At 38.0% G+C, this 18,070-nt stretch overlaps 1 protein-coding gene across 4 annotated transcripts in view; it reads left to right on the top strand.

Moving 5' to 3' along the window:
- The window catches only part of prkcbb (protein kinase C, beta b), a 139,278-nt gene that overhangs the window by 107,516 nt on the left and 13,692 nt on the right, over positions 1 to 18,070 (top strand). For 3 of the 4 annotated variants that reach the window (XM_016487666.1, XM_016487667.1, XM_016487665.1), the window contains 5 exons: positions 330 to 392; positions 1,343 to 1,481; positions 2,415 to 2,495; positions 3,027 to 3,134; positions 11,179 to 11,319. In XM_016487666.1, the coding sequence (XP_016343152.1) occupies positions 330 to 392; positions 1,343 to 1,481; positions 2,415 to 2,495; positions 3,027 to 3,134; positions 11,179 to 11,319 (532 nt within the window). Of the gene's footprint in view, positions 1 to 329; positions 393 to 1,342; positions 1,482 to 2,414; positions 2,496 to 2,603; positions 2,626 to 3,026; positions 3,135 to 11,178; positions 11,320 to 18,070 lie in introns of those variants that run through there. The other variant, XM_016487668.1, reaches the window with a different exon arrangement.

Here is an 18,070-nt window from a genome sequence, read left to right as displayed (position 1 = left end):
TTTTTTTTTTTACCCAGTCATTTAAAAATAACACATTTTAGAGCTGTAATGACAATACCGTGAAACCGTGATATTTTTGCTTAAGGTTATCATACCGTCAAAATCTCATACCGGCCCATGCCTAGTCTGGAATACTCAGTTCTAATTGGAAGACTCGTCACACTATGCGGCCTCCTCTGTTTTGTGTTGGAGTTTATTTTTTGATAGTGACCACCTTGCTGACTTCTGGCCATGAAGATTGACCAAGAAAAACAATGGATTCATCTCCTGTGCTCAGATGTTCATATTGATTCGGATATGTGTGTGTGTGTGTGTGTGTGTGTGTTTAGGTTTTATGCTGCAGAAATCGCCATAGGCCTGTTTTTCCTGCATGTGAAGGGTATTATATACAGGTGAGTGAAGCCCAAACAGCAACACACATGTCAGTCACACATAGAAGTGAGAAGAGAACAATTGACTGTTGGCCACCACAAGGGTCTTTAGAGTTGCTGGGATAATAGACGACTGGCTTCCAGAGCAACACACACCAAACACACTTGCTTACACACAGTAATTGATCTTAGTCAGAGTCTATGCTGTATTTAGTTTGACGCAAAAAAAAAAAAATGGCCTTGAGGAATGGAAGTACTGTCCGTTCAATTTATTGGACTGTTGTTTAACTGGGCAACGAGCGTTTAGCCAGTTGAAACATTGACATAATACAATAAGTCTTTCCAGAATTTTTTAGTGGCCAAAAAACATTCAACATCTTGAGCTGTGATTAATTAAACATGATCTCTGACTTTATAAAACAGTGAAGTGTATTGAATCGTCTTGTGTTTCATTGCATTTGTTTTTCATTGTACAAGTGCAGCGAGTGATCCCCTGGATGGTGGCCTAAACAGGAAGTAGAGCTGTAATCCAGGCTGTTAACAGAAAACCTCCACCGCATGTTTCCACTACAAACAGACAGCACTCATGAATTCTTTACAGAGCTTCATCAAGCTCACCCGTGCTTCTCTTCATAAAGCTGCTAGGGTTGGCCAGTATAATGAATATTAATGGTGTATTTGTGGTGATTTTGCTGGTGAAATAAAAAAGCGAGTGAATATTGCAATGATTTTATACAGTTTTTATTTGGCCATTAGGTCTGCATTGTTGAACTAGTTTCATGACTTGAGAAAGATGTTAGCGTTTGGGATTGAAAAACAGTGATTGAGTGGCAAATTCATTTAGTTTATTTTTTAAATGTTCATTGCAATGGACTGATACACATATAAACACACAAATATGATACATGTACAAATGTGTTGGTAAATATTGCTGTTTCTCCACTGACTCCTCTCACATATTTGTGCATCAGAGATCTAAAGTTGGATAATGTCATGTTGGACATGGAGGGTCATATCAAAATTGCTGACTTTGGAATGTGCAAGGAGAACATGCTTGATGGAGTCACCACCAAGACCTTTTGTGGGACACCTGACTACATCGCCCCTGAGGTGAGTGCTCAAAGACGGCCTTGTGTTGGATGAGAAAGGAGAGCCAGTGGCCTACATATTTCATGCATGTATAATTCGGGGCAGGCGTGGCCTAATGTTTAGAGAGTCGGACTTGTAACCCAAAGGTTGTGGGTTCGAGTCTCGGTACCGTCAGGAATTGTTGGTGGGGGGAGTGAATGACCAGCGCTGTCGTCCACCTTCAATACCACGACTAAGGTGAGACCCTTGAGCAAGGCACCGAGCCCCCAACTGCTCCCAAAAAAATGGCTGCCCACTGCTCCAAGTGTATGTTCACGATGTGTGTGTGTGTTTATTCACTACTCACTGCTGTGTGTGTGTGTGCACTTGGATAGGTTAAATGCAGAGCACAAATTCCGAGTATGGGACACAATACTTGTCCACGTCACTTTTACTTTTACTTTTACTTTTGCGCATCTACTAGGGCTGCGTTTCCTAAAAGCACCGTAAGGGAAATTGTGCCATTTCATATTCATCATGAGCTCGTATTGGAGAAGATGGGTTTGTTACCCAGAGGCAGCTTCATGCAATAGAGAGTTACGTTGATAAGATATCTCACGTTCCTCTCATCGAGCACCAGATGGTATTGCTCCAAGTGTAACACCAGCAGCATGAGCTAGAGATGGATTCATGTCAACAACACACTCCCAAACCAAGACCCAACATGCTGTAAGAGTGAAGGGATTTCAGTTCATCTAGTCCTCAAAGCTTAAGCGGCTTGTTTCTTATTGTGTGAAAGACACTTCACAGTACATAAAACACATTGTAACACATGTTGAAAGCACCATAATCACTTCTGAAACTCTTGACAGAGCGCACGACGGGATTTATTTTAATATTCACAGATGTCCTTAGAGTGTCACCCATTTGTAATTGTTTTTTTTACGCCTTACGTTCTGAGTGTGTCTGTTTCAGATCATCGCTTACCAGCCTTATGGAAAGTCAGTGGACTGGTGGGCTTTTGGAGTTCTGCTCTATGAGATGCTGGCTGGGCAGGTAAGAGTTATGATAACCCTGATCAAGAAGGCCCAAGTCAGGGGTTTGTGCCTTTTGGGCCTTCTCTCATTCGCTCTGTTTCATTTCCTGTTTCTCTGCTGCTTGCAGTAAATCACCTCTTGCTATCTCAAGGTCAGTTTTTATTAATTACGTTCTGCAAATCTCCCGAGACTAACGGCAAGTATTTCATGCCTATCGGGCTCAGTCAATTATTTATGAATTGTTCTGAAACAAGTCAAGCTTTGAACGCTGGAGAAAAAAAGTCTGAATTGTTTCCAGCGGAGACTGCTACTGCTGAGCTGTCCTGACAAAAGGATGTCGTAATTCTCTTTTCTAGTCTTCGCTAAACAAACAAGACTTGAAAGGCACTTTTATGGTGATGACTTTCAAATTTCCAGTGTTAAAGGGACACAAATGGAAAAATAGCAAATTATGCAAGTTACAAGATCCATGTTATTATTGTTGACCATGTATAGTAAACAGCATTGTCCTCTCATCTTCACTGTCTCTTCTCTCTATCTCTTTTCAAAGCCCCCATTTGATGGTGAGGATGAGGATGAGCTGTTTCAGTCCATCATGGAGCATCATGTGTCCTATCCCAAATCCATGTCCAAAGAAGCTGTGGCCATCTGCAAAGGGGTGAGCAGCCAGTATACATAAAATTCCTGAAACCCTATCCAATATCCTGTCTCACAATGTCCAACACAATTTAATGATGATGATGATGATGATTACTATTCTTATCATTATTATTCACTACTGTTAAAAATTTTGGGGCAGTAAGTTTCTTTTTTTTTCAGATTTGTTTTGAAACAAAACAAATGTTTCATGTTGGATGCAATTATGACAGTAAAGTGACAGTACTGATATGCATAACATTGCTAAATATTTCTATTTCAAATAAATGCTGTTGAACTTGACAAAAATGAAGCAGTGTTTTCAACATTGTTAATAATAAGAAATGTTTCTTGAGCAGAAAATCCGCACATTTGAATGATTTCTGAAGGATCATGTGACATTGAAGACTGGAGTAATGATGCTGAAAATTCAGCTTTGCATCACAGGAATAAATTACATTTTAAAGTATATAAACAGAGAAAATATTTATTTTAAATTGTTATAACATTGTTTTAACATTTCAATTACGTATTTACTGTATTTTGCTCAAATAAATGCTGCCTTGGTAAGCAAAAGAGACTTCTTGCAAAAACATTTTTAAAAATCCTACCGACTGTTAATGTAAATTATTTAAATTACTTTATTTAACCATTTCTCATGACCATAATGCATTAGGAATTGCATCGATTTATTTGATCAAAATACATGCCTTCTTTTAAATGATCATCAACTGAGAGAGATGCAGCAGAATGGTGTAGTTACAAGACCTACCAGCAGGGTCATGCTAGCAAGTCACACCTTGTCCCCTTGTCCTGAGGTAACCCAAAGTATCAAATTCAGTTCAGAGTGACTAATGGCCCGGAAAGGTGCAGGTACAGTCCATCTCATCAGTGTGTCCCTGAGAAAGTACTGAAGTTGTTTCAAGGTGACTGTCTCGGCAGTTCACATACTGTAAGTGGCTTCGAATGAAAAAAGTCCAGTTATTATATGACTTCATATGATGCATTATGAATCACTTATTCATTGCAGCACTGGTCATCGCAGTTTGATGAAAAATACCACAGCCTCTGACCTATCCTATCAATATGCGCGTCACGGCCCTCTCAGAATTCGCCAGTTCTGTCTGTCTCTCCATCGCTATCTTTCATTCACTCTGTCTTTGTTATTAGGAGGCCAGTGGTGCTCCAGACTCGAGCGCTAGCAGGTGAAGCAGCGAGTACACATGATCTAATTCTTTATTTGAGAGATCTTCTCTCCTGCAGATAAAAGCACACAAACATACGGCCTTAGACAGCACTTAGTGGGAATGCCAATGACTCTTGGCTGTGTGCAGGACCCAGGAGCTCAGCTCTGTTAGTTGCTGGCTTATACTGGAGCACGGCTAGGCTGGGTTTGAATGAATATAAATGTTTTTTTGTTTTTTTTTGCCCAAACAAAACCAGACAAAAGCTGCAGAATGTCAGGGGCATCTTAGTAAATAGTATAACGTATTCCCTAAAAAGTGCTCGAAAGGGAGCTCTCTCCTATTTGCTTATTCTTTACATGTTTCTGTTCGTTCTCCTTGTCACTGCGGTGCCAGAGTGGAGCATATGGCTGCTGAGAAAAGTAGTAAAGAGTCTTGTAGAAGAATGAAAGCCAGGCTTGTGTGTGGGTACATTCTTACGATGCTTGGGACATGACACATCTGTTATTCAGATGAATCTCACCTGTCAACATGTCTGGGCCATATTTCACCCCACCTAAAATTAAAATAAATAAGAAAATGAAACATTTCTATTTTTTAAAACCATTGAAACCTTTATTTTAACCTTTCCAGTTGTCATTACAGTAATGCAATAATAAGTAATGCAATAATAATAATAATAATAATAATAATAATAATAATAATAATAAATGAATAAAAAATATATATATTGCATTTCATTATGATTTTCGTTTTCAAACGTTTATTTTTTCAGTCTTTAAATATATTTTAAATATTTTTGAGGGGACTATTAAGATTTTCTTTTGCATCGTGACAATATTTTCGATTTCCCTGTTTGCATTACCATCATGCAAAAAATAAATAAATTGTATTGTTTAATTGTTTTATTACCCAAGTTTACCTAATATAGAAATATAGTGTTTATACATCATGGTAGTATTTGTTGTGCTGCCTAAAATTATGCTGAAACATCATGAAGTTACATGTGTAATTACCATTATTGCAGAGGATGACTACAGTAATAATAATTTACAATAAAAATGCTGAATTGGCATGAAATTAAAGTCGCAATTTAAGTACTGAGTAATATTAATTAACTACATGTACTTACTATATGATTAGGGTTAGGATTATGGTTACTTGCATGTAATTATGTATAATTAATTGTTATTATAATAGTAAGTACATGTAATATGTAAACTCATCATAAACTCATAAACTCATCCTTTCTAATCATCCTACTACTTGTCCGCTTGATCCTATTCCATCTCATCTCCTTCAAGCCATTTCTCCTGCAGTTGTACCTGCACTCACTCACTAGCATGCTGCCTGGTGACCCATTTTGTTTGAGTTAGGACAATGGAAATCTTTCGTATTGGGAGGACAACAAGTTCTGGAATATAAAGTGGAAAGAGAGATGTGAGAGCAGGTGTCTCCAGAGGGACCTGCGCACTAATACATTCATGCTAATGTGAACATTAAATAATGAATAAACCCTCTGCGTTCAGAATCTGAATGCTGCCCCTCTTTGACTGGCTTCATGAAAATGCAGCTTGCTTCTGGGTAAAGCCTGATAAACAAAAGACCCCCTCCTCTCCTCCCTCTGTTCCCTCTCTCTTCCTCGTTTTTCTCCATCCTTTCGTTTTCGATGTTTTCCCACATAGATATAGATGCTCTGCATAACCCTTGTCCTTTCTGCTTGTCGATTTTTCTTCCTTGACTTATCCTGCCTCTGTCTTCTCCTCAGCTTGTCTGCAGAGCTCATTGTCTTCATTGAGTTCAGTCTCCCTCTCTTCTTCATAGGATCTGCTATAAGTGCTTGCTGAACTTCTCTAATAGCTTAATTCTGCAGTGCAGCAAGTGTGTCCGATCCTGGAGGCCTCTCTCCCCAACAATCTCCTAAAATAGAGCAGGAATACTAAATGAATCCCTGACATTTAAGACAGATTGGAAAATCCTGTAAGTTTGGACAAGCGCGGCTTTAGGCACGGGCCTCTGCCGCCCGCCCTGCCGGCAAAGCTACAATGGAGCCATGCAATATAAATGAGGTATTTCCCTTAACCAAGCGGAGCAATCGTTCTTCCAGCATGGTAATTGAATGACTAATTTAGTCTGGCCTTGTGACTTTCAGAGGACAGATGGATAAATTGAACCTGTCGTAAACAAAATGTTGATGCTCTGTTCTGCCATAAAAAAGCAAAAGAAAATCCCCTTCACTTCTGTAGAGCCTGGGGTTTTAGTTTGAGGGGATATAGGCTTTAATGCTCAGAACATCAGCTGAGGGAATATTCATTTGTGCCACTTACATCGACAGATGCAGAGAACAGCACAGTGAGTGTATTAAACTCTCTCTGTATACTGTATATTGATGCACCAAAACCTAGGGAGCTGCCCACCTAGACAGCATTTTTGGTCATCATAGGTTTATTTGTAATGCATAAAAATACTGATTACAAAAATGTACTATGGTTTCCAGACAATGTGCAATGGTAATGCCATGATAATCTTTAAAAATAATTATGTAAATGCCATGGTAAATGAATTTGGTGATCATTTATTACCATGGTATACACTCATATACACCAAGAAGTCTCTAATACTCATTAAGGCTGTATTTATTTGATCAAAAATACAATAAAAACTACATTTTGTAACAATTCAAAATAACTGCTTTCTATTGTAATATATTTTAAAAAGTAATTTATTCTTGTACATTTTCAGCATCATTACTCCAGTCTTCAGTGTCACATGATCCTTCAAAAATCATTTTAAAAGGCTGATCTGATGCTCAAGAAACATTTCTTATTATCAATGCTGAAAACAGCTTGTGCTTCTTAATATTTTTGTAGTGTTTTTGTACATTTTTTTCAGGATTCTTTGATGAATAGAAAATTCAGAAGAAAACAATTTTGTATCTCTTGTAACATCATATCATATACTATAGACAACATAATGTTTACTATCACTTTTGATCAATTTAATCCATGCTTGATGTATAAAAGTATACATTTCTAAAAAAAAAAAAAAAAAAAAATCATCCGCAAACAGTAGAACAGCAAAGATAAATTCTGTATAAAAGTGTCTGTTATAGTGCATAAATGTAAAGCAATGTCTCAGACCATAATTATGGTATAGTACCATCACACGCACATTTTGGCAAGTATAGATAGACAGCTCACTGCGTTTTGAAACAGCGTCTGAGGATGATAAAGTAGCAGAATCATATTGCATTAATTCCGTACAAAAAAAATAAATAATGAAAAACCTGCCGGATGCGTTTAAAGACTCGTTTAATGAAGCTGACAGAAGCAGAGGATGGTGTACTGCAGGAAGCGCTCGTGCAGCAGCAGTAACAGCAGATATGTGCGACTGCGGTGCTCTGAGTGCTAATTGAAGAGTATTATCAGTGTTGATGGAGTGTACAGCTCTGATATGGGAGGATTAAAGTGGGATGCTGTGGTTCTTTGATATGGAACACAGCCCAGCACACCGCTGAGAGAGGCTTGGGACACAAGCCTGATACGGGCTGATACGCCATGACTAAGGCCAATCTAGAGCTCGCACGCAGACTCTCGCTCACTTTCTCTCTCTGTCTCCTTTCCTCCTTCTCTTTGCATATGCTGTATTTGTGTAAGCGCTTGTCACCATACACTAACAGTACAATAGTATCTCAAGCCATCTGTCAAGCCATCTGAGTGTATGGTGCATGCTCAGTTTAATGCCTGTTCTTGATACTGTTGGAATGTAGATCATTTAAAAGAGGAGACAGATCTTTTGTCTTGTATTTGTGCTGTTTATTGATTTTGCCTCGTTAAGTAGAAGATGCTGCTGGAACGTGCCATAACATCATTCACATTCTCAAGTGATGAGAATGCACCTTGCGTCCAAAAAAAATTACTTCCAGATGTGGAAACATTGAAAATAAGTTAAATCCTAAGTTTTGGGATAGTTGTTTGCAAATTTTTTAGATTCATAGTATTTTATTGGCTAGATTTTTTTATTTCTTGGTGTGTATTATGGACACAGACTGCAATTTTTTCACTTCAGACAATTATTTCTTCCAGTCGGTGGATATTATGCATGTTGTTATGCGTCAAATAGCAGCAAGGCACGTTTCTGTGTGAATTTGTTGTTTTAAGCATGACTTGAAATTCTGGTAGTGTGTGATCCTCAGTCAATTAGTGTACAGTATGATGTCCAGTTTTTCTCTGTTACCATTTACAAAGTCTTTATGGTTACTGTAAGAGGTTTGATTGGTTATTGTAACAAGTATACCCAAGTGTGAACACCCAAATTCACACCCACATGTGCCAAAAAGTCTTCAGAGTAAAAAGTAATTTTTACGTTACTTTAAAAGTAACGTTAAAAAAAAAAATTATATGCAGATTCACATGCCAATAAAAAAACTGCAATCATGCTAGAATGATTATCCAATATAAATTCATATCCAGTAACAATGAAAGACTAGAATAGCCATGGAAATTCAATAAACGTTTATTTTAAGATTGGACCTGCGGTCATGAACCATCTTAGATTCGTTTGTCAGGACAGTGATGAGGCATAAATTCCCATCAGTGTATATGGCTGTCTGTTTTTCATGTGACCATCCAAGTCACCGTCACTAACTCGGAGTTAAAGTTTAAGAGCATCAGTGCTGAATTCTCTGAAGAGCTCTCCTGACACACTTGTGTGTAGTGGGCTGAAGAGGGCCAGGAGGGAGAGATAAAGCAATTGACTTGACTCCGATGCTGCAGGTCACTTGTGTTTTTGGCTTCATTCGGCCTCTAGAGCCTCTCCTGAATCACGCTGTCAGATTACACTGCGGCTCTGTCGTTCAGAGCAGGACAGCTGTGAAATATGAGCAGTCAGCTGTACAGAAACAGAAACAAGCTGAAAATGATGGATGGATGGATGAACAGATGGACGGAAGGAAAATAGATAATTAGATGTGATGGATGGGTGGGTATTATAGATCGACAGACAGACAGACAGACAGATAGATGGATGGATGGATGGATGGATAGATCCATTGTGATGGATGCGTGGGTAGGTAGTGTTTCATGGTGACCGTGATTTGACCAAGTACAACATGTTCCTGGATCAACATCCTTGTTGATCCTGGAACAACATTCCTATCAACCAATCAGAATTGAGGGATAACTTTTCAGGAAATATCTGTTTTAGGCTTACAATCATGGTTAGGTGCTTCTACACCCTTGTTAATCAGCTATCATTTCACACTGTTTTTAGGAATAAATTATGGGTAGGGATTGGGTTAGGTCTATATTTTTGGACAGTTATGTTGATCCATGATCAGAGATAATTAGCCGTGTTTTTGGACAGATAGATTTGGATGGATGAATGAATGGAGAGAGAGAATTAGCCAGCTGTGTCTCTGTGGCAGCATGGCCCAGCTGCCACACAGCGAGTGAGCGTGTCCTGGCCTCTGCTGTATACATTAATGATGACAATGATGACAAAGCTTCAGAGGGCAGTGGAGCACACGGCTCTTAGCAAGCGCCATGAGTCCAGAAGGCATGCAGGGTCAGGGATTGATCCAACCCAGCCAGACCAGACCGGCCCGGCCCAGTCCCTTCCTGATCCAGTGAGGGTTAAGACTCTATCAGTCAGCAGAGACCTTCATCTCCCCCCTCCTCCACCACCTCCACCTATGCCTTACAAGAGCCTGGAAAGACTTTCTCTGCTGCCATCAATTTTTCATGCGCACTGAGGTGCTGAAGAAAAAGCGGCAAGTTGTTGAGCTTTTCCCCTCGCCTAATCTCTCCTACACACGCTAAAGTCACTCACTGGAATAAAATAGCCAAACGATTTTGTTATATTCAACATAGCATGTTCTGCTGGGGAATAAAACAGCTGTCGGTGAAGGGGAAAAAGGGACAGAGATGGGTGTGCGGAGAAAGTTGATGAAGAGAGGCTGTGCTGAAACTGCAAAGTAAAATTTATTTGACCTAAAAATGTAATGACATTCTCATTTCTGTGGATTTAGTTTTACCCCCTCCAGGGATGTTAATGCAACTTGTATTTTTGACCCATAAAACATTAAAATTATTGAACAAAACACTACTGGAGTAGGGCAAGGAGGTACCCTGGCTGTATTTTGAACTAAATATTTGGGTTCTTAGTGTTACACATTAATCTACTATACACTTGTATATTAATTTAAATATATTAAAGGTGCTGTATGTAGGATTGACACCGAGTGGTTGAACTAGGTATTGCAGTCCAAATTCAAAATATTGGAGAGGGTTTTTTTCACCCGGTCCCTCCTCCTCAGACTTGACGCACACGCAGGTTGCCAGATTGACGACACCCAACACTTTCGTTTGCCAGCTTCCATGACTGAAATTAAATACGCCATGTTTCCCACCAACTGGCAACCCGGGGTCCCGAAATACAATTGGGTAAACTGGCAGTGGGCGGGTTTCACAAATCAAAACAGAGACCGACATTCCGGCCCGGAACACACATTTTCAAAGGAGAATAACTGACTGTAGCATTGTTTTTCAGATAAACAAATATGTTAACTTAGCATGTTTCTTAAATATCTGCAAACATATTATGGTATTTTTATGCTTTAGTAGAGTCAAGAACTTCCATACAGCACCTTTAATGAAGAATTTCTCATGCCCTGTACATAAATTCTGTAATAACGTGGAAACTACTATTGGCTCATGCTGTAATGTAAATAAAACCTTATATGATTATATGCTATTAATTCTGATAAACTTGATTCATTATTCTGTGTATTATGCATTTAATTAGATTTTTTTTTTTTATTGTTTGACAGCCATAGTATATACTAGTGGTCCTCTCACCATTGTGTTGTCCTCTCTGTTTCAGCTGATGACCAAACACCCAGGCAAGCGTCTGGGCTGCGGTCCTGAGGGTGAGCGGGACATCAGGGAACACGGCTTTTTCCGTTACATGGATTGGGAAAAGTTGGAGAACAAGGAAGTTCAGCCACCGTTTAAACCAAAAGCCGTAAGTCCAGCCAGTCACCTCACCTCTAACACACACACACTAGGGATGTAACGATTACCGGTTTGACGATAAATCATGATAAAATTCTCCACGGTTAGTATTACCGTTTCATCTTTTAATTATCATTAAAACTGTATTAGATTACCATGATTTGAGCAACTCGCGATAAATAAATACTTTCCAGCATAAAGCACAGTTTTCAATAACAGTCTCACGTGCGCACAGCAGCAGAGTAGTTTCGTTTTGAGTGAAAACAGGGCGGAAAAGCTGGGAGGTTTTAAAAGAGTGCTAAAGGAATTATACAAATGAATATATGAATGAATGATTTTTACTTGTATCTTTTCTTTATTTAAAGGCTGAAATGTGAGGTTTACCTTTTTCTTAAACTTTTTCAAAGCTTTATTTGAACATTTACATTATTCAACATGATATTAAACTGTTGTCAGTCAAGTTGTCATTTAAAATCCGAAGATCATTGGTAATGTTATTGTTTTAGTGATTATGCAAACAGAAAGTCATTTTATTTGTTGTTCGTTGATTTTTAAATATAAAACTTGGTGAAGTGATTTATGAGTTGTACTTTTTTAACATCTCCAGCACATTTTAACAATACCGTGATAATACTGATAACCACGATAATTTTGGTCACTATAATCATGATAAGAAATTTTTATACCGTTACATCCCTAACACACACACACACACACACACACACACACATTCTCTCTCTCTTACTTGCATACACTCCTTGCTTGTTGCTGTGATCTAAAACCCTGGTGGTTATTTCAGATTTGATTCTAAATTCGAGTTTCATTACCTATTTTTTTTAGCCTGATAATTAACACATAATGCGTGACATGGTTTACCAAAGTAAGACAAAATTGCATCAACATACTTTGTTGTTTCTGGAAAAAATATTCCTATCAACAACCATAACTCTAGTGTTGTTCTTAATCCTATAAAAATGTCTAATCCCAATCCAACCTCAACCTAACTTGATTCAAACTCATCAATTAATCTATTCGGACTAAATTACAATTTGAATTTCAGTAAGTAGAATCGAAAGGGACTTCAATTACAAAAAATACAACTGCTATAGGTGTATTTTGTTATAAATTTTTGAGTATAAATTACTCAATCATGTTCATACAACATACAGGCTATTTTTAGAAATATTAGATGATGGAATAATCAATGTCACCTGTAGACATTTGTATTTAATTTATATGTTTATCAATATATTTAATAAATTAACTTTCATTTAATTAATTTTTTTATGGTGAAAGAACATATTTTCTAAAATGCTATAGTTCATACAATATTATATTAATATGTTATATAGTCAATAGATTGATCATTTGATGTCAGTATATATTTTTATGAAGTAAAAATCTGTTATGAATCAAAAACAATGTTGGACTTTTGTTTATTTGTTTTTGAAAATAAAATTAGGCAAAATTAGGATCTGTTTTGTTATCTGTGTAAAGTTGGTAGACATTAGAAAAAGTATTATGTATTTCAGGGAGTAAATTGGCATAATTATCCAATAATTATTAAACCATTTATTTTTTTGTCTCAAAAATTGTGTTACATTATTTTAAGGTGTCCTTGTTACAGTGTAATTTTACATATAAGTACTGAGTAATATTAATTAACTACATGTACTACTTACTATATGGTTAGGGTTAGGATTAGGGTTTACTTGCATGTAATTATGCATAATGTATTGTTATTATAATAGTAAGTACATGTAACATGTGTAACAAGGACACCTTAAAATAAAGTGTACCAAAATTTGTACTGGATTGAATTACAAGTATTATATTTAAAGCATTGGAATAAGTGAAATTCAACACTTGTGTTTCATTGAATTGCAACAGTAAATTCTTCATGTCATTCAAATTAAAATTCCATTTCACCATCCTGTGGGGCTTAATTTAATTCTAAATCTTATCAAATAATTTTTTCTTTAATTCTAAATTTCACTCAACCCTGCAGTCTATAAACCTAACCCTAATATCAGAGGGCTGTGATTGGTTAAAAGGAATGTTGTCTCAGGACCAGCAAAGGATGTTGATCCAGGAAAACGTTTTACTTGTGTAAATCACATTAAGCGACCTGTAACGGCACAAACTCAAACTGGCCGACTGGACCCGTAGTTTTCGAAGACAGTGTCAAAGTAGTCAAATTCTGCTGTTCTGTAGCACAGAGATGACGAGTCAAACTTTCAGGGCTATGGAGAGCAGTAGGGTGTAATGAGGAGTCTGTATGTCCTCCTTCACACCACAGCAAGAGGCACAGCAGCATCTTAGCTTCGTTAGTGGTGTGTGCGCTAGGGCTCCGGCCGAGCTGAGACGCGTTTGTCAGCCTCAGTCAGATCCTTAATGAGTACAGCTTCTCTTGCGTCTGTGTGTGTGTGTGTGTGTGTGTGTGTGTGTGTGTGTGTGTGTGTGTGTGTGTGTGTGTGTGTGTGAGAGCTGTCAGATGGAGCATGCATTGCCCAGGCAGTGCTGCATAGTGCTTCCCTCCACATCAACCCTCCTGACCTCCCGCTCGGACTCAGACTGGCCTGTTAAACGTGATCTCCTTCCTGCAGCACCTCCCTGGCATTGAGGTCTCTGTGCGCTCATTGAGAACAGATTGTCCTGTTGATTTTAGAAAACCGAGTTCACTGCTGCCATTAACTTCATCTTCACCTTAAAATCGGAAGTTTTACTTTAGCACTTGAATTGAATGTGTTAGTTTTAGTTGAAAGGGCAGAAGTGTGTAATTTCTGTGCCACTAGTGTCACCAAACGGAATTGTAAAAATGATGGTTTTCAAACAGGTTTCCTTAAAAGTCCTTCATACCTCCAATGGACAAGCAAACAGATAGTCCAACTTCCAAGTTCACACCGTTGGTTGAGCCGATGTTTTTGAGAGAGCAACGTTTTTGGCGTCAAACCTCATTGGTTCTTGCTTGTCTCATAACCAGTTGTAACAATGCTACTGTACAGTATATAGTGTAATTCAGTAAAATTTTTATTTTACTATATTTTCTCAGATAATTTGAAGGAATAGTTCATCCCAAAATTTAAATTATTAGCTCTCAGGCCATCCAAGATGTAGACAAGTTTGTTTGTGCTTCGAAAAAGATTTGGAGAAATGTAGCATTACTGTACATCACTTGCTCACCTGTGGATCCTCTGCAGTGAATGGGTGCCATCAGAAAGAGAGTCCAAACAGCTGATAAAAAAACATGTTTGGACTCTCAATAAACAACAATAATCCACTCCAGTCCATCAGTTAGCAAGCTGTTTGCAATAAAGAAATCCATCACGACATTTTAAAACCGGCTAAAATATGAGTCCTTTCTCCATAATAATACTTTCTTCAATGAAAACATCATGTCATCTGAATCAGGAGAGTAATATCCACAGATCAAGTACCATTTACAAGCAAACACCATCCAAAACAGTTTTAAACAAATATGTTAATGTGATTTTGATGTGAAAGCAGAACAGCGGAGGAAGCATTATCATGGATTATGGACTGGTAGCGATGTTTATAGTTAAAACACCTTAATGATTGATTTGTTTCGTACAAACACACGGCTTTTCACTTCACAAGGCATTAATTGATGGACTAGACTTACTTGTGGATTATTGTGATGTTTTTCACAGCTTTTTCTGGCGGCACCCATTCACTGCAGAACATCCATTAGTGAGCAAGTGCTGTAATGCTGAAATTCTCTAAATCTGTTCCCAGTTTTCAGGCTTGCTTATACTGTGAAACAGCAGTGAGGTACATTAGCTCACTGTTCAGGTGTGTGTGATTGGGAGTGTTCATGTGGTGTTGGCTGCCTGTGTAGCAGCAGATGGATGTTTGTGTGCTGGTGTCATTAGCTGAGCAGAAAGACGGATGATTTTAGACCCTCTTCGTGACGACGGCCGCATGCTTGATGGACATTCAAATAACTGTGATTTACAAACTCAGGCAATTATGATCTGAATGAGACTCGTGTTGTCTCATGTGGAGACCAAAAATTCATGCAGACAGACATTAGCTCTGTTCCAAAACTCAGTAAGAGGCATTCAGGGGCAGCATTTTAAGGAGTCAAAGGCAATCCCAGAATGCACTGCAACAAACACAGTGAGAAATAAATCCACGATGTCAGAATATGCAAGTTAAATGTGATTTACAAATATAATTAATTCAAAACTAAAAATTAGGCATGCACTGAAAATGATTGCCAATATGTATCTTTTTTTTTTAATCAATATCAATGTATTAATATGTATTTTTTGTATGTTTTCATGCCATTGCAGGGGCGTTGCTAGACCCTTTTATGAGCCCCAGTAAAATATCGCTGTGCCCCACTAAAAATATTACTGATAAATCCTTGATCTAACTGGCCATACTGGTTTGCAAAAAGGTTGCAAAAATTGTTTGTGATTAAGTTTGATTCATTCAAACAGTTTATCCACAGAATAATTTGCAGCGATGTTTCACCCCACAATTTGAAATTCATTTCTCTGTATCAGTATCAAAATGTATTTTTAAATGGTCAATATTAAAAATTCAGTTTTGTCCAAAGATAAAAAATAATAATACATTAAACATGAAAATTGTCATTTTTGTTTTGTGAATTAAGGCATCCAAACAAACTAATATACAGTGTGAAATATGGTTAATTCGCTTTCAAATGAGTTGAAATAAGGTGGAAAATCGCTTGTCCAAAAAAGTTTGCCATAATTTATCATTATACCTTTAAACCAGTGAATGATGGCAAATGTAATATAAAATAAATGCAAATGAATGTCACAATTACATACCCCGTAAATAAATGAGAAAATAAAAAAGAATCAGTAATATTGGCTTATGACCGATATGTGCATCCAAATAAGCTTATAATTAAAAATGTTACCCAGAAAATGTTGTATTTATACTTGGTAGTCACATAGTGTCACATTGTTCCTCGTGTCGTCTATATTTATTCTATCAAGTGTGAGATGAATGTTCCATGTGATTCTTGAGTGCATTCTTATGTAGTGTTCAAAATCGCTTACTTTCAGTGCCGCCTTAGAAGGCAGCTGCCGATGTAGGCAATGAGGAAGCTCACTAGGTGTTGTTTTCGAAGCTAATATGTGCGTTTGAAGTTCCAGAGCCTGTAGTTAAAAAGCCGAAGGCAGGCTGGTCATTGAGGACAGTTCCCTAGATTCTGTCCCGTTCCTGCTGAGCACCTCCTCGCCCAGATCTCACTCCGCTGGGAAACACGGTAGTCTTACGTAGGATTTGGATGGCATGTCCCTCTACACATCACAGCCTGTGGCTCTGAAATGAAGCGTGACAGCAGTGTCTGGCAAGGGATCACTGCGTTGAGGTGGATTAGGGAATCGGACCCAGGGGATGCGAAGAGGGACGCGGGCCTCGAAACAGTCAGAGTGACTTTACAGCTCAGGTTTGGAGCAGAACGAGGGGAGGGCCGCCATACAGAGCTCTTCATTTCTCTGCTGGTGCTGTTGAATTATCTGGTGGCAGGTGAGAAGTGACTGTTGATTTGTTGCTTGGGATGCCAGCCAGCTCTAGGTGGAACGCCTCTGGCTGTATCTGCAGCAGATGGACTGTTGTTGCCTGCGCGGTACAAGACTGGCAGCGGCGGCCCGCATGTGCCAGCCACGGGAGGGCGGATCTCTGAACGCTGACAGCTCTCTTCGCTCACTCTCACTTACTGTATGTCACCCGGCACCTTCTCTGTGTCGGTGCAGATTGGACACGGTCACCTTAACCTCACCCTTTCATTTACACACACTGTCCGTCATGCTCTGCTCATGCTGGAACAAAGGAGTGATGGGTGGAGGTGAAAAGGGATCAAAGCCAGGTGAGGAGAGTGACAGATTCATTATGAAAAGTCCAGCTGATACCATCAGGCTTCCGTGCTGGTAAATGCTGTTGAGTGTTGATTTTGATGATCACCAGTAAAATGGTAAAGCTTTCAGTGAAGCTGTTTCACCAAGAAAGTCTTTCTGGTTAAAGAGTTCTCTAGTTAGTATATAGTTCTGTTCTTTTCTGTACAGTGAAAGTGAATGAGAACAAATGTAGGCGAGCTACAAAAAATGACAAGGACCAAGTCGTTATGCCAGGATGTGAGGTTAGTGGTTATTTATAATCTTCACTAATTGATATGGTTATTTTTGGCAGAATATTCCTAACCCAATTTGTAAATTTCAAAGCTTTTAATACATTGAATGTAATTGTAAGAAATTTGATTTAGATACAATTAGATAGATAGGCTATTACATATAAAAATACTTTTTCTGTCAATTAAAATATAACTCTAAAATTACGTTATAATTTAGATTTAGTTTATATTCTATTGCCATACACTAACCCTACACCTAAACTTACCCCTTACAGAAAACTTTCTGCATTTTCACACGTTTAAAAAAAAATTATTTTTATACAAGTTTTACAAATGAGGACATCCCCAAAGGGAGGTTTTTGGAGAGTTTGTCAGGTTTTGCTCACTTTTCCGTACATATTTCTCCCCAAAATATGGTTAAGTAGGTACACACACATAAATATTTATAAAATACTTTGATAAATTGTTCAAAAAATAAAATATAAATTGATCAAAAGTGACAGCAAAGACATTTATAAAGTTAAAGATTTTTATTTCAAATATATGCTGTTTTTTTGAACTTCCTATTCGTCAAAAAAAAAAAAAAAAAAAAAAAACATATATATATATATATACACACACACACACACAC

Source organism: Sinocyclocheilus anshuiensis, unplaced genomic scaffold (assembly GCF_001515605.1).
Source record: "Sinocyclocheilus anshuiensis isolate Anshui unplaced genomic scaffold, SAMN03320099.WGS_v1.1 scaffold813, whole genome shotgun sequence".
Lineage (NCBI taxonomy): Eukaryota > Metazoa > Chordata > Actinopteri > Cypriniformes > Cyprinidae > Sinocyclocheilus > Sinocyclocheilus anshuiensis.
Note: the sequence above shows the minus strand (reverse complement) of the source record. Positions and strands in the feature narration are given on the sequence as shown.